The sequence below is a fragment of the Cnephaeus nilssonii genome (assembly GCF_951640355.1).
Source record: "Cnephaeus nilssonii genome assembly, chromosome: 16".
Lineage (NCBI taxonomy): Eukaryota > Metazoa > Chordata > Mammalia > Chiroptera > Vespertilionidae > Cnephaeus > Cnephaeus nilssonii.
Window position 1 is genome coordinate 22,468,932 of NC_137087.1, and position 22,116 is coordinate 22,491,047.

General features: G+C 45.6%; 2 protein-coding genes across 2 annotated transcripts in view; both read right to left on the reverse strand.

The window, feature by feature from the left end:
* SIRT1 (sirtuin 1) overlaps window positions 1–3,750 on the reverse strand; it is a 28,458-nt gene extending 24,708 nt beyond the window's left edge. The window contains exons 1-2 of the mRNA XM_079794121.1: window positions 3,136–3,750; window positions 1,117–1,233 (exon numbers count right to left, since the gene is read on the reverse strand). Coding sequence (XP_079650247.1) covers window positions 1,117–1,233; window positions 3,136–3,523 — 505 coding nt within the window. The 5' untranslated portion in view covers window positions 3,524–3,750. The remainder of the gene's footprint in view (window positions 1–1,116; window positions 1,234–3,135) is intronic.
* Window positions 3,751–9,925: 6,175 nt separating this feature from the next.
* On the reverse strand, window positions 9,926–12,278 carry LOC307113024 (large ribosomal subunit protein uL23-like; the record flags this gene model as incomplete). The annotated part of the gene is made up of 1 exon (XM_079794259.1): window positions 9,926–12,278. Exon 1 carries the CDS (start codon window positions 10,535–10,537, stop codon window positions 9,926–9,928), a length of 612 nt encoding a protein of 203 aa, XP_079650385.1. The 5' UTR covers window positions 10,538–12,278.
* Between the last annotated feature and the right edge of the window lie 9,838 nt (window positions 12,279–22,116).

Genomic DNA, 22,116 nt, shown 5'->3' on the forward strand with positions numbered 1-22,116 from the left:
GTAGGTTGGATCCCCGGTGAGGGCATATACAAGAATTAACCTATGAATGCATAAATAAGTGGAACAAGCTGATGTTTCTCGCTCTCTCTCTCCCCCCACCTTCCTTACTCTAAAATTAACAAATTTAAAAAGACGTAAGTGAAAAGGAAATTTATATACCTCTCTAAGGAAATCTATACATAACTAATACCTTTTAAATTTTTTTCCGTAATAATATTCAATTTGATCTTAACCAATCTCCGAAAATGATACATATAATGCTATGTTTTAAGCACTAATATTTTTTACCCTAACGTTTCTTAAGTCAGTTTTCTAACTTGAGAAAACAAAAAATACAGTAATACTATGGACACTGAGGAACTAATCACCACTGCATTTAAATAATCAAAAATGAAGGCACATTAAGAAAAAGATCATTTTCGAGATGGTCATGTTATAACTTTAGTATAAATACCTAATAGTGTTCTCTATTCCTAAAGGAGGTTTCCAGTTGTGAATACTCGAAACACAGTTTATTCTTATATTGATTATTGTATTATTTACTTGTATCACAACTATAAAGCTACTTTTGCCGACCCCTGTACTTTCCATTTCATCAACATAGTTAAAGACTTACCGAGCACAAATTATGTGCCAAGCACTTTTCTAGGAACTGACAAAATAGCCCACAAATCAGTTAAAAAAAAATCCCTGTCCCAATAGGGCTTATATTCTAGTATAAGAAACACAATAAAAAAGTTAAGATTGCTATCTCTATGTCTCTCTAAAATCAACAAAAACATCTTTTTTTTTAAAAGCGGTATGTTAAAAGAAAAGGAAGAACAAATAGGAAGGAAGAGCATTACACAGAGGAAACATGTGAAAAGGACCCAAGGACCTGAGGTGTGAGGAGGACTCGGTTGTTTGAGAAATACTAGAGGCCAGCTTCCATGGACGTGAGCTGTTTAAAAACAAAAACAGAAGCACTAGACTTTCCCTAGAAACATAAACCTTAGCAAGCACCTAAGGAACCTCATCACCAGGTTATAAAGAGGCAGACAATTATCTTTTTAGCTAGCATAAAACAAAATACAAAGAAAAAGACAACATTTACTCTCTAAAGCTGTGAAACCATACCTATCCGTGGCCTTGGAGTCCAGTCACTAGAGCTTGCATGTGAGGCTCTATCATCCTCATCACTTTCACAGGAATGAAAACCATTGGTAATTATTTCATCACCAAACAGAAGGTTATCTGCAAAAGAAACCAAAAGCAATTCAAGTCTGCTGAACAATCTGCATCTAAAATGTATGAAGATCTGGGCCCCGGCCTGGTAGCTCAGTTGGTTAGATATGCCAAGGTTGTGGGTTCAATCCCCGGTCAGGGAGCATGTAAGAATCAACCAATGAATGTATGGAACTAAGTGGAACAACAAATAGATGTTTCTCTCACCCCACCTTTCCTCTCTCTCTCTCAAAACAATTCTTTTAAAAATGGCCCTGGCTGGTGTCTCAGTGATTAGAACTTCAGCCCACATAACAAAGGTTGCGGGTTCAAGTCACGGTCAAGGGCATGTGCCTGGGTTGCAGGTTCAGATCCTCAGGCTTGTGCTGGAGGCAGCCAATTGATGTGTCTCTCTCATATAGCTATCTCTCCTCCCCCCTTCCTTCCATCTCTAGGGGGGGGGGGGGGGGAAATCAATGGGAAAAATATCCTAGGGTGAGGATTAACAAAAATAAAAATAAAATAGTATGAAGATCTGTAATGGTTATGATATAATGATTTTCACTGAGTAAGACACGTTCAATTCCCAGTCAGGGCATATACCCAGGTTTCAGGTTCAGTCCCCAGCAGGCAACCCATCAATGTTTCTCTCCCTTCCTCTCTCGCTAAACAAAGTCAATAAAAACGTATTTAAAAGAATGCCTGCTGGGTCATCGTGCGTGGCTGGTTCGTAAGAACAGTATTTTCTCCGTAAGAGATTCTAACCTCAATCTAAAAGTCTCAGTTCATCACAAATCTACATATAAATCAAGTCTACTAAATCCAAACACAAAAGTAGTAATCTAGTTAGACTGAATTTACCAATTACAAACAATGGAGCTCATAAAATTTGTCAACCAAAAATTTACCGGAAAAAGTTCAAACGAAGCTAACAGCAATTTGCAACTTCTCTAAACATATAAAGATAGCTTTTGCCTTAATTCGTTTCCCCTATTAAACTTTCTTGAAATGAGGTCTTTTGACGAATCCAGCCCCTTAATGCGCATGTTACCTTTATATACAGCCCAGTGAGTCCACAGATTAGATTTACTGATGCAAATACGGATGGAGCCGAACATCCATCCAGGACAGAAACTCCTCAGATCGAAAACACGAAACTTCAAGGGTGACAGGGCAATTACGACTAACACATCTAACTTAGTGTGCCAGAAAAAATGTCAATTCGTGTTCCGGGGTTATATTTGCACACAGTGAAGGATTAGAACTAAACTGAAAACTGGAACACTATCGAACATTAGAGAAATACTATTCGTGTCAAGGACTCCAAAAGCGCTATTGCTCCCCTCTGCCCACTCCTAACGGCACCACAGAGCGGTCTTGAGAAACAGCTGTGCTCTTGAAAATTGAGGGTATGGATTTAGAATTCAGCTTTGCTCTTTAAAATGTAAAACAAATGTAAAAAAATTAAGATCCTTCCCCCCAAAAAAAGCCACGAATTGCACAGGTATCAGCTTGCAAAGACAACTGCAAAAAGATAGGCAAAAGTTGCAGGTTGAAGTGTATTGGGGGGGGGGGGGGTTGCGGGGAGATGGGGGGAGCAATAACGTTTAACGAAAGCGGGTTATACTAAAAGGGTAGGAAGCGAAAGAAACTTGTTTTACAACCAACTGCGAGTTTCCCGGCCCGGCGGCTGCGCACCGCGCCCGGGCTCCCCGGCGGGCAGCGGAGGGGAAAGCCGGGGGGAGCGGGAGGGAGCGAGCGCGGGCCGCAGCCGGGCGGCCGCCCCGGAGGCGCAGAGGGCGGCGGTCGGTGGGGGACGCCGCCGAGCCCGCCCCGGGCCCCGGCCCGGCCCGCCCGACACCCGCACCCAGCCTGGAGGGGCCCGGAGAGGGAGGAGGGATGCGCAGTCCCGGCCGCCCGCGCCCCGCGCACCTCGGTACCCAATCCCCGCCGCCGCCGCCTCTTCCTCCTCCTCGTCCTCCTCGTCGTCGTCGTCATCGAAGTCGTCGTCCGGCGGCGGGTCCCAGGAGGGGCCCTGCAGGCCGGGCCCATTGTCTCCTCCTCCGCCCGCCGCCGCCGCCGCCGCCTGGGCCTCCCACTCCCCGCCGGCCGCCGCCGGGCCGCCCCCGGCCGCCGCCGGCGCCTCTCGCTCCGAGGCCGCCCCATCGGGCTCGCCCGGGCTCCGCCCGAGGCCCGAGCCGTCCCTCCGCGGCCGCTTGCGGAGCGGCTCCCCGGGGGGCGGCGGAGAGGCCTCCCTCTCGGCCGCCGCCGCGGAAGGGGAGCCGCCGGGCTGAAGGGCGAGCGCCGCCTCGTCCGCCATCTTCAAACTGCCTCTCTGGCCGCCGCCTCGCCTGCTCCGCTCCCGCTCGCACTCGCGGCACTGGCGCCCCCGCGGCTCCGGCTGCGGGAGATTTAAACCCCGTCACGTGACCCGCCCCGCGCCGCCCCCGCCTCCCCGGCTCCCGCCGCCCAAGCGAGCGGGGCCACCAGACGCCGGGTCACGTGGCGCGCTGCGCAGCCACCCTCGCCCCCGTCCCAACTTCTCCCCGCCGCCCTGACGGCTCCGCGGCGGGGCCGGCGCAGGTTCGCTTCGCAGTGAGTGTCCGCCTCTGCCCCGGCGCCGCGCCGGCTCCAGGTTTAGCGGAAGATGGACGCGGAGGCCCCGAGAGGCGATGGGGGGGGAAGCGGGCGAGGTCGGCGCCGCCGACGGTGTGAGGGGAGGCCAAGGGCCCCGGCCATCCTCCCGCCGCTGACAGCTCCTGGGGGCTCCCCTCTCCCCCGCTTCTCTCCTTACCGCCCCCTCCCCCAGCGCTGGTCGCAGCCCGTCCGCGTTTGTAAACCTGCAAAACGAGTCGGGGCTCTGACCTCTTTCCCCGTAGATTGTCAAATTACACAGGGACAACAGCCAACACAATAGCCATCTGGTGCGAATGAATCAAATTTTATAACTATGTAACACCTTATTTAAAAAAATAAGGGACCTAGTATGCATTCTTCGTGTACTAGGAAAAGTGGTATTGGCAAAACTGGTTATTAATATGGAAACATATAAGTATAGAGTCCTACCTCACACTAAAAATAAATCCCAGGTGGATTGAAGATCTAAATGAAAAAATACAATAAAAATAAGGCATCTTAGAACATTATATAACTGCATTAAGAAAGAGCTTTTTAACTAAGAAGCCATTTAAAAATACATATAACTATATAAACATTTAAAATGTTCTAATCTATTAGTAGTAAGGAACATACAGGTGAAACCATGAGGTACCTCACATAGGCAAAAACAAAACAATTTTTTAATAGGAGTAATTATTACTCCACTAAGTAGGAGTAATCTTTTTTTTAATGCTTTATTGTTTGAAGTATATTACATATGTCTCTTTTTGCCCCCATCAACCTCTCCCAGGCCACCCCCAACCCCCAGCACATGCCCTCACCCCCCTAGTGTCTGTGTCCATTGGGTTATGATCATATGCATGCATACAAGTCCTTTGGTTGATCTCTTCCCCCTTACACCCCTCCACCACCACCCCTGCCTTCACTCTGAGGTTTGACGGTCTGTTCAATGCTTCTCTGTCTCTGGATCTATTTTTGTTCATCAGTTTATGTTGTTCATTATATTCCACAAATGAGTGAGGTCATGTGATATTTATCTTTCCCCAACTGACTTATTTCGCTTAGCATAATGCTCTCCACCTCCATCCATGCTGTTGCCAATGGTAAGAATTCCTTCTTTTTTACAGCAGCGTAGTATTCCATTGTGTAGATGTACCACCGTTTTTTAATCCACTCATCTGCTGGTGGGCACTTAGGCTGTTTCCAAACCTTAGCTATGGTAAATTGTGCTGCTATGAACATAGGGGTACATATGTACTTTCTGATTGGTGTTTCTGGTTTCTTGGGATATATTCCTAGAAGTGGGATTACTGGGTCAAATGGGAGTTCCAGTTTTAATTTTTTGAGGAAACTCCATACTGTTCTCCACAGTGGCTGCACCAGTCTGCATTCCCACCAGCAGTGCACGAGGGTTCCTTTTTCTCCACATCCTGGCATCCTCGCCAGCACTTGTCCTTTGTCGATTTGTTGATGATAGCCATTCTGACAGGTGTGAAATGGTACCTCATTGTCATTTTGATTTGCATCTCTCAGATGATTGATTAGTGACTTTGAGCATGTTTTCATATGTTTCTTGGCCTTCTGTATGTCCAGTGGTCTTTCTTGTTGTTTTATTGATGGTTTCTTTTGCTGTGCAGAAGCTTTATATTTTGATGTAGTCCATTTGTTTATTTTCTCCTTAGTCTCCATTGCCCTTGGAGCTGTATTGGTAAAGATATTGCTACAACATATGTCTGCTATTTTGCTGCCTAACAAGACAGGTTTTATTGTTACCATCTATCATTTACCAGGATATGTACTTCCTATTCAACTTTCTCTTTCTAACCAAGCTTCATCACTGGGTGTCCCTACACTCCAGCAAAGCTTGGGGTTGGGATTGGAGATAAGGGAATTGGAGTGGTGAGAGCAGAGGGCAAAATACTTGCATCTCAGGCCAGCAGGGCCAGGCAGAATTGTCTAGACTATGACATGTTGGATTTCTCTCGTTTTCTTTTCTTCCTTGACTATATAAGAGCTATTTCGTTTGTATTCATTATGGTGATCATATAAGTAAGAAGACAAAAAAAGAGAAAATATACTTCTTTTACTGGAATAATGTTTATGAAATAAGGCATTTTTTAATCAACATAAAGACAACTGTGGCTTATACAACCGCTTCTCTATCATAAATACTGACATCTTCACTCACTATCGATAATAAATATATTTTCTAATGAAGACTGAAAAAAAAGGTTACTATTTAGCATTCTTGATGGAGAGGTTGGACATAAATGGAAAGGTTGAGGACACATCAATAAATATTTCTTGCCCTAGCAGGTTTGGCTCAGTAGACAGAGCGCCGGCCTGCGGACTTAAGGGTCCCGGGTTCGATTTCGGTCAAGGGCACATGCCTGGGTTGTGGGCTCAGTCCCAGTGTGGGGCCTGCAGGAGGCAGCCGATCAATGGTTCTCTCATCATTGATGTTTCCATCTCTCTCTCCCTCTCCATTCCTCTTTGAAATCAATAAAAATATATATTTTTAAGCTGAAACCGGTTTGGCTCAGTGGATAGAGCGTCGGCCTGCGGACTGAAAGGTCCCAGGTTCGATTCCGGTCAAGGGCATGTACCTTGGTTGCGGGCACATCCCCAGTAGGGGTTGTGCAAGAGGCAGCTGATCGATGTTTCTAACTCTCTATCCCTCTCTCTTTCTCTCTGTAAAAAATCAATTAAATATATTTTAAAATATATATATATTTTTTTAAAAATAAATATTTCTTGCTAAAATTTCATGTATTAAAATGAGTACATTATTTTTAGTTTAAAAAGAAAAAGAGTAACCATTTTTTGAAACAGCCACCTGAGGGCTAGACTCTACAGTCTAATAGCCTCATCAAGCCTCCCCAACCCTGTGAGGTGGGAGCAGTTGACTGACTTTCCTGACTTGCACCACTTCTTTTTACATTTCCTGGGTATAAACACAAATGTAGGAGGTGTTATTCTTCCGTGGCTTCATGTATGTTATTTTGTCTTTTTTACTAGATACAGTGTTGTACTTCCCTACAGACCTTAGAATTTTGCATCCTATCAAGCACCATTTGAGCTCCCTGGGACTTTTAAACTAAAGTAAATAGACGATTTGGTAATGCAGCCTGCCTTCCACCAGAAATGTTAAAACCTAGACCAGTGGTTCTCTAATCACAGCGATTTTGCAACCTTACCCCTCCTCTGGGGTATACTTGACAATGTGGAGATATTTTTTGTTGGCACAACTCAGGGGAGACTGTACTACCAACATTCAGCAGATAGACCAGGGATATTGCTAAATGTTCTACAACGCAGACAACAGCCCCCTAAGCAAGAAAGGTTTATCCAGCCAAAATGTCAACAGTGTCAGGGTTGAGAAACTCTGGCTTAGGGTTTCAACCACACAGGGCAAGTGGTACTGATTGGGGCTCTAACTAACAGATTTCCTAGGGCATGTTACCGTGTAGTTGGAAGCTGTGAGGATTAGGCAATTGTGGCATATTGTGTGCAAAGAGGTAAAGGGTAGTATATGACAGTGGTCGGCAAACTCATTAGTCAACAGAGCGGCAAACCGAGACAGGATTTTATTAGCAAGGCCAGGTTACAAAGTAGCATCGGCAGTGATTTTCAAATTTTGGTTTTAAGCAACAGAATCCATCTGTTGAATGATCTCAACTCTATTATAAAATATAAATACATTTCCTTTGATAGTTAAAGAACTCTCACCAATCAGTAAGTAAAAGATAGATAGCCCAGTTGAAAATTTAAGTGTTCAATTCACAGAAAAGGGAATGTAAGTGGCTTCTAAACATGTGAAAATGTAAAACTTCACTCATAATGAGAGAAATACTCATTAATCTACAATGAGATACCATTTTTCACATATCAAACTAATACATTTGGTCATGTTGTTGTATTGTAAATCAGCGAATGAGATAAAAGACGCCTTAATAAGACAATTAATTAGGAGTCATTTATTGCGTGCGGCCCAGAGGGAGGTGTCTCTTCCAAATCTCTGAGCACCACATACAGGAAGTCTCCTGTATTTATACTTTTCAAGCCTCTTTGTAGAAATTACAAAGGGCTCTGTGTGAGTTATCGTTACAGACAGTTGTAACCTTGAATACATAATGAGTTTGTACTTGAAATAAGAATATGGGAATTATTATCAGTATCAGTCTATTATATTGGATGGCTAGCTTGCAAGGTCAGACAGTTAAGTTTATCTTTTCCTATTATTTGAACTAAAAACAAAGTCATTTTATAGAATAAGAGACTGACTTAAAGCGACAGAGTTTACAGTGACAGAGTTTACAGGACTAGGGACTATCTAACAATAGCAGAGAATTCAAACAGTTTTACACAAGATGGAGATTACTATGCTTCAATATCTTGCATTGGCAAGGATGTGAAGGGCAAGTGATAGAAGTGTAAATTGGTACCCTATGGAATGCAATTTGGCACTATCAAAATGTGAAATGCACATGCCATATGTATAAAATGCCATCTATATGTAAGGATAATCACTGTGCCATGATTTATGCTAGCAAAAGATGGGAAATACACTAATTATCCATTAATGAGGAACTGGTTAAATATATCACCGGTACATATGTTTATATGCACATAAATTATCACTAAAACTCAGGAAGTGAGTGACAGAAGTTGCTCCTAGAAAGAGCAAATGGGAGACTGAACAACAGAGGTATAAAGACGATTCATTTTTACTACAAAGCCCTTTGTGCTTTTTGAAGTCCTCACCATGTGCATCATTACATGTCATACGTGCATGCATTCATACTTCGCCACCTGTATGTCATGCATTATATATACAGTCATCCCTCGGTATTCTTGGGGAATTGCCTCCAGAACTCCCCACCCCCACGGCACTGTGGACACCAAAATCCTCGGAGACTCGAGTCCTTTGCACTAAATGGCGTAGAACAATGCGTATAGCTGCCCCTGCTGTGGAATGGAAACCTATGGATATGGAGAGCTATTAAATGTATAAAAGCAGGGCTGTTCTGGTTGAAGTAGACGCCCCGAGTTTCTACCACGGCATTCCTCAAGATATCACTGAGGAGATTTAGGGTCCCAAGAGAACATAGCAAAAGCCACTGTCATAGCTGTCTAGGGTAGATTAACTACTGTAATGAATAATCCAAAAATGTCAATGGCTAAATTCAGGTTTCCTAAAATGAGTTGGAAAGTGTTCTCTTCTATTTTATGGTATTATTTATAACTTAAATGTTTCGTAGACTGGAGTTTCTTTATTGGAGGATTTTAAACTACATATTCAATTTCTTTAATAGATATGGGACAGTGAAGATTATCTATTACTTCTTATGTGAGTTTTGGTACTTCAAATAATTGGTCCATTTTCTTTAAGTAATTTAATTTATGGGAATAGACTTGTTTGCAGTATTTGTTATTCTTTTTTACCTCAGTAGGGTCTGCCATAATGTCTCCTCTCTTATTCCTGATAATGTTACAGGATGGGGCCCAGGCCCAGAGCGAGTCTGCCTCAGGCTGGCCTGTAATACGTGGATTCTTGACTTCGTGCAGGAAAGATTTCCCAAAACGAGTCCAGGTGATTTTGAGAGTATGTTATTAAAGCTGAAGAGGGTGAAGCAAAGGAAGGGCTTACGATAGAAATTGCAACAGGAGAGAGAGCCTAGGCTTTGGCTCCCTAGAAACGTGATAGAAAAAAAATGAGGTGGGGCTGCTGTTAGCTCCCTGGAAAGTCAGGCAGGATCAGGGGTAAGCCCAGGACAAGCTGCTGCTTCCCACTGTTCCCCGAGTTGCAAGTCTCATGAGGTCCCTTAGAGTTTAGGAGGAAGTAAACAGTTCATGCCTGAGAAGGGACATGGGGGTTCTCAAAAGGGACCCCAAACTGGGTCTTTGTCTTGAGGGTTTTATCTCTCTTCTGCTGGAGAATCTTAGGGGAGGGTTTCAGTATAATATTCATCAGCTTCGCAGGTGCGTTTTTAATATGGCTGATGCATCAAAATGAGCGCAACATAGAGGAATTTGGAATTATTCTTTTTTTTCTTTTTCAGTGTAAAATTTTTGTATTTAGAGTTAGGCAGCTGGACTCAGTTTAGATGATTCCAATTTTGTTGGCAACATCCAAAGCACCAGAGTCAGGAGCCAGTCGAACATATGCCTTCTTCTCGCCATCAGGCCTGATCAGGGTGTTGACCTTGGCCACATCAATGTCATAGAGCTTCTTCACAGCCTGTTTGATCTGGTGCTTGTTGGCCTTGACGTCCACAATGAACACAAGTGTATTATTGTCTTCTATCTTCTTCATGGCTGACTCGGTAGGCAGGGGGAATTTGATGATGGCATAGTGGTCAAGCTTATTTCTCCTGGGTGCGCTCTTCTGTGGATATTTAGGCTGCCTCCGGAGCCTTAGTGTCTTTGGCCATGGGAAGGTGGGTGACCTGTGGATCTTCTTTTTTTTTTTGTGGCTGTGGACGCCTTTCAGCACTGCTTTCTTTGCCTTCAAAGCCTTTGCTTTGGCTTCGGCTTTGGGAGGGGCTGGGGCTTCCTTCTTAGCTTTCGGTGCCATCTTCGTAAAAAGGCTGGAATTATTCTTGGTCTGTTTTATTGTTTTACTTTTATTTTGGTTCTGTCTGGCTTTTATTGGGTTTTTGTTATTTGTTCCCCTGACTTCATCTGTCCTTGGGTTTAGCTGGCACAATGGCATTAATTGGGTCTTCGATCTCTATTTTCCCAACCAGGGTGATTTAATCTATGCATTCTGTGATCCGGGAGGAGAGGTATAATCCATTTGCTCTCGAGTGTCCTTGGTTAGGGAAGATTAGGTCTTGCAATTCACTAACTGGCTGTAAGTTGTTCAAATTGTTTGGTCTTGTTTAATTATCTTGTCTCAGTTTCCCCATTCCACTCTCTCAGGAATTTTTCTAGCTTCTTACTATCCTACCTCAATAATAGTAACATGTGTCTTTCCCCCCTTTTATGATCAGTCTGGCCAGAGATTTACTACTTCTATTGTTTAGAATTAGGGGAGTCCCTTTTCCAGCCCTCTTCTCTCCAGATTCCCCCATACTGTCCAGCTACCAAGGTTCCCTTTTCTCCGTTCTCTGACCAGAAAGATGAACTTTCTCCTGGCATTTTAGCTGCCCCAGTTCTGCATAATTGGATCAACTTTGGAGCAAACAGTGAAAGAAAAGTGAAACCCCACCCCCACCACCGCATATGCTTCAGACTACGGGGTTCTTTTAGGCACATTCTGTACCTTTCCCCTGCGTTCAGTCCCTCCCCTGAGCCCCGCTTGGGACTCCTGCCCTCTCTGTGGTTTTCCTGTTTCAGGTGTCACAAGAGACAGCTAGGCAGCCAAGAAGAGCTCTAGACCCGGCTCCCTGCAAACGCCTGCACCTGCATCTGGCTTAACTGCTAGCCTTGACCCACATAAAAAACATAAATACCATGCCCTCCCTACACCACTTTGGCCTCAGCCCTTGTGTTCGCAGATGTAACAATAAATTTATACATGTTGCTTTTTAATTTCATTTGGCCTGGTTCCTCTTGGCATCCACCTAACATTTTGGTGCCGAAACCCGGGGATGCCGAGGGGTCTCCTTCCCAGTGCTGACCCCGCACTACACACCGGCTCATTTCATCTCCGGTAAGTGACAATTTGATCACCCTTTGGGATTTCAGATTTGCCACTTGCCGTCTCAGACAAAGATCTAGCGCTAGGCCAGAAGTCCTCTCCAGTCCGGCCTCGGCCCGGGACCAGGCCCCACAGTCTCCCTCGTGGAGGAGACGCCCCCCACAGGGATGAGACTTTCTTCCCTCAGAAGCCTGACTAGACGGTAGGGACACCCTCCCTCCAGTCCTGGGTATTTCTGTTACCTCCCTTCCTACTTACCCCATGGGGAATTCTCTTTCCGTCCTTCCAAAAACATCCGCTGGATGTCTCCTCCGTAATCCAAACACACTCGGCCTTTCCACAGAGGTCTGGCCCAAATCCCTTATTTTCTCTTGCAATACTGCCTGGCACAATGTAAATTAGACAATGGCTCACATTGGCCCAAGAATGGCACTTTCGGTTTTAACATTCTCCGGGACTTAGACAATTTCTGTCACCGCAGTGGTAAAGGTCAGAGATCCCCTTCGTCCAGGCCTGCTTTACACTCCGTAATCGTCCTCCTCTCTGTCAGTCTTGCTCTACTTACCAAATCCGATTTCTCCACTCAAAGCCCCCTTCCTCAACCCTGGACCTTTCCACCTCAGGCTTCTGATCCTTCTTTCCCTGACCAGTTGGATCCCTCAGACCCTCCCTTCGGTCCTTCCCTGGTCATTCAATCCTCTGTTCCCCACTGGGTCCCCCAAACCCACCTCCTTATGCCCCTATGTCTCCAGACGCCACTTCTTCATGTTCACCCCTCTGCCTCCCTACCTAGCCCCCCGCCTCTCACAGGCAACCCAGCCTCCAGACCCCCCTCACCATCACTCACCTCTCCCCCCCCCCGCAGGTCCCGCACTTCCCTCCGAGAGGTGGCTGGGGCCGAGGGTATTGTCCAGGTACACATCCCATTTTCCATGTCCCACCTCACATACATTGAGAGGTGTCTTGGGTCTTTTTCCACCCACCTGACTACTTTTACCAAGGAATTTGGGTACCTGACCCAGTCCTATAACCTGACCTGGCACGACATCTATGTCCTCCCGTCCTCCTCTCTCACCCCAGAGGCAGAGGAGCACATCTGGCTAGCCGCTCAGGACCATGCCCATGCCCTCCATAGGCAGGATATGCAGCCAATTCAGTTGGCGCTGACATGCTCCTCCAAACTGACCTGAGGTGGGATTACCTCGTTAATTCTCCAGGGCGCTGGCTCTGTAGCCATACGATCACCTGTCTCATTGCCGGACTCCAAAAGGCTGCCCATGAGGCAGTCAACTATGACAAACAAGGAAATCACTCAGGTCCCTGACAAAAACCCAGCTCTTTTCCGCCTCACAGAAATTTAGCACCTTAGACCCCACCCCCCTCCCAGAGGGAACTTTTTAAAATAATATATATATTTTTTATTTCAGAGGTAGAGAGATACAGAAACATCAATGATGAGAGAGAATCATTGATCAGCTGGCTCCTGCACGCCCCACACTGGGGATCGAGCCCACAACTCGGTGTGTACCCTGACTGGGAATTGAACTGTGACCTCCTGGTTCATAGGCTGATGCTCACTGAGCCACGCCGGCCAGGCTCTTTTTTTTCTTTAAATATATATTTTTTATTAATTTTAGAAAAGGGAGAGGGCGAGAGAGAGAAACATCAGTGATGAAAGGGGAACACTCACAGGTAGAGCTGTTCAGTCACTCCCGTCATACTTAAACGACATAACCGAACATTCACCCAACAAAGTCCCCATCTCAGGACCAGTAACAACCAACACTGTCCTAGCGTATCAGGCAGTTCTTTGCATCAACAGAACACTCCCTGCAGGAAAGGTTTTAGGACATCTTAATCAACGCCGATGCAACTTGGCTCTCAGCATTCAGCCTTCCTCCGGCTGGGCTAGCAATTTCATCACCCAAACAGCCTTTTTATAAAACCCATTGGATTCTCAGCCTGGCCCACCACCTCAGCCACCTTCCCAACGGCCACGGCCACGCATACCTCCCAGTTCTGTTTAGGTCGACCCCTTTCCTGCATTAGCTGTTTCCCATGGCAGAGTCGTAACTCTCAATTACAATCTGCAGCCTGCAACTGCAGCCTGTAGCCTGCAACTCCCCTGCAACTGCAGCCTGCTCCCCTGCAACTGCAGCCTGCTCCCCTCCCGTGGTCTCACACATTCTGAATTTGGGGTGGAAACTGAGAGGAAATATATATATATTTATATGTGTGTGTGTGTGTGTGTGTGTATATATATTATATATATATATATATATATATATATATATATATATATATATATCTCCTACCTAATAATGGACAAATATGCAAATTGACCATACCTCCGACACACCCACAAGCCACGCCCACCATCCAATCAGAGCAAGTATGCAAATTAACCCAACCAAGATGGCTACAGCCACAGAGAGCAAGGTTTCCTAGGTAACAGAGGAAGCCAAGCTTTCTGCCTGCCCTTGCCAGGCCTAAGCCTCCACTCAAGCTACAAAGTTTCAATTATAGAAGGTAAACAAATTCAAACAGAAATGGCAGCAGAACGGAGCTTGAGAGAGCAGGCCAGCGTTGCCCCCAGCAACAGGGGAAGCAAAGCTTTCCGCACACCCTGGCCAGGCCCACCCACTTAAGGCAACAAAGTTTCAATTATAACCCCAACAGAAATGGCTGCCGGCCGTGGAGGGAGCCCCAGGCTTGGCTCCGCTCCAGGCTACAAAGTTTCAATTGTAGAAGAAAAATAAATTCCAGATACCAGGGCCTCTGCTTGGGTTGCCAGGGGGCGTGGCCAGCCTGCAAACCACCACAGGCCCCTTGCTCAGGCCGCCCCACGCCCCAATGGAACCCCACCCTGATCAGGGACACCCTTCAGGGCAAACGAGCTGGCCCCCACCCATGCACCAGGCCTCTATACTATCTAATAAAAGAGTAATATGCAGACTGATCATCACTGCAACTCACAATATAGCTGCCCCCATGTGATCAAAGATCCTGCCCCCATGTGGACACAAGATGGCCACCACAAGATGGCCAGCAGAAGAGGGCAGTTGGGAGGCACCCGGCCTGCAAGGGAGGGCAGTTGAGAGGGACCAGGCCTGCAAGGGAAGGCAGTTGGAGGTGATCAACCCTTTAGGAGAGGGCAGTTAGGGGTGACCAGGCCGGCAGAGGAGGGAAGTTGCGGGCAAACAGGTTGGCATGGGAGTGGTTAGGGGGTGATCAGGCTGCCAGGCAGAAGCGGTTAGGGGCAATCAGGAAGGCAGGCAGGCAAGCAGTTGGGAGCCAGCAGTCCTGGATTGTGAGAGGAATGTCCGACTGCCCGTTTAGGCCCGATCCGGGATCGGGCCTAAACGGGCAGTTGAACATCCTTCGAGGGGTCCCAGATTGGAGAGGGTACAGGCTGGGCTGAGGGACAACCTCCCTCCGTGCACGAATTTCGTGCACCGGGCCTCTAGTGTGTGTGTGTGTGTGTGTGTGTGTGTGTGTGTGTGTGTGTGTGTGTGTTTTTAAACATCACCACTGGGGCGACACAGATCAATCCCAAAGGCCATTTTCAGCCCCTTACTGGGGCAACCTTGGCTGGAACTCTTTCTGTTTGGGAAAATGAAAACAACAAGCTTACCTCTTCACCATCAAAAACACCTTCTGGCCGAAACCAGTTTGGCTCAGTGGATAGAGCGTCAGCCTGCGGACTGAAAGGTCCCAGGTTCAATTCCGGTCAAGGGCATGTACCTTGGTTGCGGGCACATCCCCAGTAGGGGTTGTGCAGGAGGCAGCTGATCGATGTTTCTCTATCATCGATGTTTCTAACTCTCTATCCCTCTCTCTTCCTCTCTGTAAAAAATCAATAAAATATAAAAACAAACAAACAAAAAAACACCTTCTGCTTAGAAAATCAGGGAGCCTTCTTTCTGTGGGGCACCAATACCTATCCCTGCCTCCCAGCCAACTGGACTGGGACCCGGACCCTAATCTATCTCGCCCCCGAAATAGACATTGCCCCTAACCATCAGCCCTTCAAGGTTCCTCTCACCACTTCTGCACAGACCAGGCGGGACCTTGCCCTCCTTCCCCTCCTTGCCAGCCTAGGAAGACAGGCCGAGGCACTGGGATAGGGGGGCTAGCAACCTCCCTCTCCTACCATCAGAGCCTGTCCGGAGACCTTGCAGGCAGCTTAGAGGAAATTGCCCGAAGTATTGCCGCAGTCCAGGACCGGACAGAGTCATTGGCAGCAGTTACCCTCCAAAATGGGAGAGGACTGGACCTCCTCACAGCTGAGGAAGGGGGCTATGCCTAGTCCTAGAGGAAGGATGCTGTTTTTACGCCAACCGGTCTGGCATCGTAAGGGGCGGGGCCAGGAAACTAGCTGACAGGGCCTCAAAAGTCTGACAGCAGCTTTCTGAATCCCGGGGCACCTGGCTACGGAATCTTCCCTGGACCTCCTGGCTTCTACCTCTAGTTGGACCCCTCTTAATGCTCTTCCTGGCACTCATCTTTGGCCCGTGCATCCTAAGAGCCCTTTCCGCCTTCCTTCAAAACCGCGTTCAGGCAATCACCAGTAGTTCCATAGGGGAAATGATGCTATTCCAGACCTACACTAGAGATCATCCCCTCCCTCAGTCACCCACCAATTAGGGACATCTCTACAACCCAGCTGAGCATGAGGAAGCTACAGAAGTCCGAGATCGGCCTCCCTCATCCACCCCAGCTCACAGAAGGAAGAAGAAAAAGCGCATTCTGTACCTTCCCCTGCTCTCAGTTTCTCCCCGCTTGGGGCTCCTGCCCTCTCTGTGGTTTTCCTGTTTCAGGAGTCACAGGTGACAGCTAAGTGGCCAAGAACAGTTCCAGACCCAGCGGCTAGCTTTGACCCACATAAAAACATAAATGCCCCTCCCTCCCCACTCTTGCCGGCTGACACCACTTTGGTCTCAGCCCTTCTGTTTGCAGATGTAACAATACATTTATAACTTTGGCTTTTTCATGTCATTCGGGCTGGTTCCTCTCAGCACGGACCTAACGGATCCCTTTATCTCAGTTGCCCTGGCTTGAAAGGTAAGTTTCTTGTTGGGATTTTAGATGCCGGTGCCGCTGCCACCACCGTGCAGTTCTGTGCGTAGGGCCGCCTTTGGGGGTAGGGCCAAAGAGAAAGGGAAAGACAAGAAAAAACAAGGAGGATTTCCCACACTCCCCTGCCTGCAGGAGCTGCCTTCCCAGGTCTGACCAGACATTTGGAACTTCCCCAGGAGCGTTTGCTGCCTGTGCCAACTGTGCAGTCATGCCTTGTGGCTGCCTTTGGGTCAAAGCCAAGAGATAAAAGAGGAAAACTCACCCCTGTATGTGCCTTCTTTACCACTGGCCCCCCTCCCATTCTTCCTGCTGCTATTGCTTTCTGTATTTTGTCCAGAGTTTTCAGTTGTGTCATTGGGAATGGCAGGCTATAGTGGACGCTTACTCCTTCTTGGTTAGTACCGGAAGTCTTGAAAAGTCTGTTATTGCCCGGTAGGTGTTGCTCAGTGGTTGAGCACCAGCCACGGTTCCATGCCCTGTCAGGGCACATGTCTGGGTTGTGGGCTCGATCCCCAATAGGGAACGTGCAGGAGGCAGCTGATCAATGATTCTCTCTCATCACTGATGTTTCTATTTCTCTCTCCCTCTCTCAAATCGTTAAAAATATATTTTTTTAAAATAATGTAACCATCTTTCTGAGACAGCCACAGTTAATTAAAAAAGGAACACTTATTAATATTCTTTTATCACAGGATCTCACCATTTTGTAGCACAAATTCTCAAACAGCGCTTCTGCACTGTCCAAAGGGTAGAAGTACTGGAGGCAGAATGGAATGTTTTGAGGAGAGCACTTTATTCTGTGAATTAAACATTGAGACGTGTCACCTGGTACTTGGTAGGTGGGCACAAATGAGTACTGAGGTGATTCTCAGGGCACACTGCACATGTGGTGGAAATGAGGCAACTTCAAAAAATTCTGAACAAGTCAAGGGAGACTTTTGGGGGGTTGGGAGCCGACGTTAATGAGATATAGGCTAGTAAGTCAGGTGGGGAAACTGAGACAGTTTAATGCCGTTTGCAGACATCTAGTAAATCCGATCTTCCTTAAACCAAGGACACTTGAGAGTAAAAAGTTTTCACTTTTCCCTAACCAGGGGTGTTTTCTGATTGACCGGGAAGAGGGTCAATCAGAAAACACATTCAGGGAGACAGATAACAGAAATCCAAATAGTGCCATTTGCCAACCACACTCAAGGGCAGATGAAGTTAAAAGAATAAACCTCATTTTGGTACATCAGCATAAAGCTGATGAATATTGAGGTCCTACTGTAAGACCGCCCCTAAACACCCAGCCTTTAGGACCCCTCAAAATGAAGGTTCGCCTGACCGGCATAGTTTAGTGGTTGAGCATTGACCTATGAACCTGGAGGCCATGGTTCAATTCCTGGTCAGGGCATATGCCTGGGTTGCAGACTTCGATCTCCATTGTGGTGTGTGCAGGAGGCAGCCAATCAATGATTCTCTCTCATCATTGATGATTCTCTCTCTCTCTCTCTCTCTCTCTCTCTCTCTCTCTCTCTCTCTCTCTCTCTTCCTCTCTGTAATCAATAAAAATATATTTAAAAAAAAAAGGTCTAGCCTTCCCGGGAACACACTCGGGCCTCCCCACTTCACCCCTCCCCCCGCAGGCGTGCATCTCCCAAACTCTAAGGGACCCGACAAGGCTTGCAACCAGGGCAGCAATGGGCCATGGCAGTTCATCCCAGACAACCCCCCTGAACCTGTCCCCAAGGCCCCTCTTCTCTGACTTCTTAGTGAGCCAAGCAGCCAAGCCTTGGCTCATTTCCCCAGCCCTTTCTGGCTTCACTGTCCCCAGATTTAATGAACGTCCTCTAAGATTCACCTGGACTTGTGCAAGTTTTCCTGCACAAAGGCAAGAACCTACACACTACCGGCTGGTCCAAGGAGACCCGCTCAGGTCCAGGTCCCTTTGCCAGTAACAGTAATAAATAGAGCCCAACGGGATGGAAGGAGGCAGCTGGGCTTTGCCTGTGGCCCCTATCAAGTTGGAATTTTCACTTTCCTAACTCTCCTGTCAAGTGTTCAGGACAAAGAAGGTGGGAGTGGGGGGAGGGGAGGGTTGGTTCTTCCCTCAGTCTTTCCTTCTTCCCTTTCAGACCAAAGGGAGCTGGATATCAAGACACAAAACTTTAATCAAGTGAACAGGAAGAGGGCCAATCAGAAAACACACTCAAGAGCAAATCCAGGGCATTGCCAAGAGGAATGGGCGCTGAACCCCACGAGAGTTATATCCAGAAGGGCAGAGGTCCTCTGGGCCTCAGCAATCCAAACGCTGGGGTGGGGAGCTGGAGGGCGGGCTGATTCCCGGTCAGCACCTGTGAGTGTGACCTGGAGATTGGGAAGGTACTGAAATTTAAATCTAAATGTAGGATCTTAAAAGTTTACTTTCAATGCTCTAGTAGAAGGCAATAGCAATTTCTAGGGCCCTTATTATGCAAAAATCGCAGTGACATTTTGAAGGAAGTCACTTTAAAGATAAAAGAATGGAATCAGGGTGGAACTGGGCAAGCTTTGGTTTCCAACCTTGGCTTCTCCCAGAAGATCTCTTAAAAATCTGCATGCTGGCCCTAGCTGGTTTGGCTCAGTGGATAGGTTGAGCATTAACCCATGAACCAAGAAGTCCCTGGTTCGATTCCTGATCAGGGTACATGCCCTGGTTATGGGCTCTGTCCCCAGTGGGGGGCATGCAGGGGGCGGCAGGTCATGTTACCTTATCACATCAAGATGTTTCTCTCTCTCCCTCTCCCTTCCTCTCTCTCTAAAATCAATAAAAACATTTTATTTATTTATTTATTTTTAAAATATATTTTATTGATTTTTTACAGAGAGGAAGGGAGAGGGAGAGAGAGTTAGAAACATCGATGAGAGAGAAACATCAATCAGCTGCCTCCTGCACACCCCCTACTGGGGATGTGCCCGCAACCAAGGTACATGCCCTTGACCGGAATCGAACCTGGGACCCTTGAGTCCACAGGCCGACGCTCTATCCACTGAGCCAAACCGGTTATGGCTATTTATTTAAAAAATACATTTTTATTGATTTCAGAGAGGAAGGGAGAGGAAGAAACATTAATGATGAGAGAGAATCATTGTTTGGTTGCCTCCTGCACACTCATACTGGAGATTGAGCCCACAACCTGGGCATGTGCCCTGACCAAGAATGGAACCGAGACCTCCTGGTTCATAGGTCAATGCTCAACCACTGAGCCACACCGGCTGGGCAATAAGAACATATTAAAAAAAAATAGCATGGAAACAACACAAATGTCCATCAACTGACAACTGGATTAAAAATGTATATTCATACAATTAAATATTATTTGGTCATAAAAAGGAATGAAGTACCAATACAAGCTACAACATGGATGAATCTTAAAAACGTTATGCTAAGTGAAAGAAGCCACGGAATGAACACACACATTATATGACTCTTTTTATATGCAACGTCCAGAAAATCTATAGACAGAGAAAGCAGAGTAGTGGTTTATTAGGTCTGGGGGTTATGGGGGGATAGGAGATGGATATCTAATGGATATGAGTTTATTTTTGAGGTGATGCAAATGTTCAAAAATTGACTGTAGTGATGGTTGCACATCTGGGCAGTAGTGATGTTTGTGAATATACTAAAACCAATCAGTTGTACACTGTAAATGGATACATGTATTGTATGTGAATTCTATATCAATAGAGCTATTTTTAAAATTTGAAAGGTATTACACTTCGTAATTAGAGAAATTAAAAGCAACAGCGATCAACTACTTTTCAGCGATCAGACGGGTGAACAAATTCAAGTCTATAATATTTATCATGGGCGAGGGTATGGGGGACGTTGGTACTCTTGTACACTGTTGGTATAAATTGAGGTAACTTACTTGGAGGGAAATTTGAAAAGATCTTTCCTGATTCAGTATACACACACCTTTGATTTAGTTATTCCACTTCTAGGAATTTATTCTACCAGACATTTATCGAGCATAAAAATAATTTTTACAACATTGATTGTAATAACTCAAACTAAAACAACCAAAAGTCCATCAATAGAGAATTGAGTAAAATAAGTTATAAATGTATATAAATTACAAATATCATGCAGCTGTTAAAAGTATATTGCACAGTACTGTTTGTGCAAAAAGGGAGGGAAGAAAGAATAAGAATATATAGAGATGTATATATTTGCATAATGAAAGATACACAGTAGACTAATACAGTAAAAATGGCTACTTGGTTGAGTGGAAACTAGGCAGATGGTAGACAGAAGTGGATATGAGACATTTCACTGACTACCTGTTTATATTGTTTTATTTTTATTTTTTATTGTTTCAAGTATTACATTATATTGTTTTATTTTTGAGCCATGTGAATATTTAACCTAAAAAAGTTAAATTAAAAAAATTAAGAATATAACTGAAATAAAAATATCCACACAAAGTAAAATACAACTTGTACAAGATACAGTGAATGAAAAAAATAATTTGCAGAATAGTATATATTTCATTTATTTATTCAATGAACAAATACTTTTGAGTTCCTAACTTATGTTCTGGATACTGAGGATATGAAGTAAACGAGGCAGTCAAGGATCCTGTTATGGATATTACATTTTAGTAGTAAGTAGGTAGTCAAGTACATAAGTGAACAAGGTAATTTCAGTGATAGAAGAAAGAAGAAAATAAACCATGGTGATGGAGAGTGATTTGTGCTGGGGAATAATAGTTACGTGAAGGGTGTCACAAAAGACCTCTCTGAGGAAGTAACATAGAAGGTGACACAGGAATGAGGAGGACCTGGGGGAAGAGAGAGGTCCAGAAAGTAAGGCAGTCAGTCCTGAGGCTGGAACAAGTTGTCAAGTTGGAGAATCTGGAATATAGTCTGCACAGAGACAGAAAGTGGTAGGAGAGGAAGTCAGAGTAGTAGTCAGGAGACAAATCAGGGTTTACATAAAAGAACAATGCCTATGTTCATTTATTTTTTTATTTTATTTCATTTCTTTAATTTTTTATTGTTTAAAGTATTACATATGTCTCCTTTTTCCCCCATCGACCCCTCCCTGGCCACTCCCACCCCCCCAGGACAAGCCCTCACCACCCCAGTGTCTGTGTCCATTGGTTATGCTAATATGCATTTATACAAGTCTTTTAGTTGATCTCTTATCCCCCCCCCTCCCACCTTCTCTCTGAGTTTTGACGGTCTGTTTGGTGTTTCCCTGTCTCTGGATCTATTCTTTTTAAAAATATATATATTTTATTGATTTTTTACAGAGAGGAAGGGAGAGAGATAGAAAGTTAGAAACATCGATGAGAGAGAAACATCGATCAGCTGCCCGCAACCAAGGTACATGCCCTTGACCAGAATCGAACCCGGGACCTTTCAGTCCGCAGGCTGACGCTCTATCCACTGAGCCAAACCAGTTTCGACTCTGGATCTATTCTTGTTCATCAGTTTATGTTGTTCATTATATTCCACAAATGAGTGAGATCATGTGATATTTATCTCTCCAATTGACTTATTTCACTTAGCATAATGCTCTCCACCTCCATCCATGCTGTTGC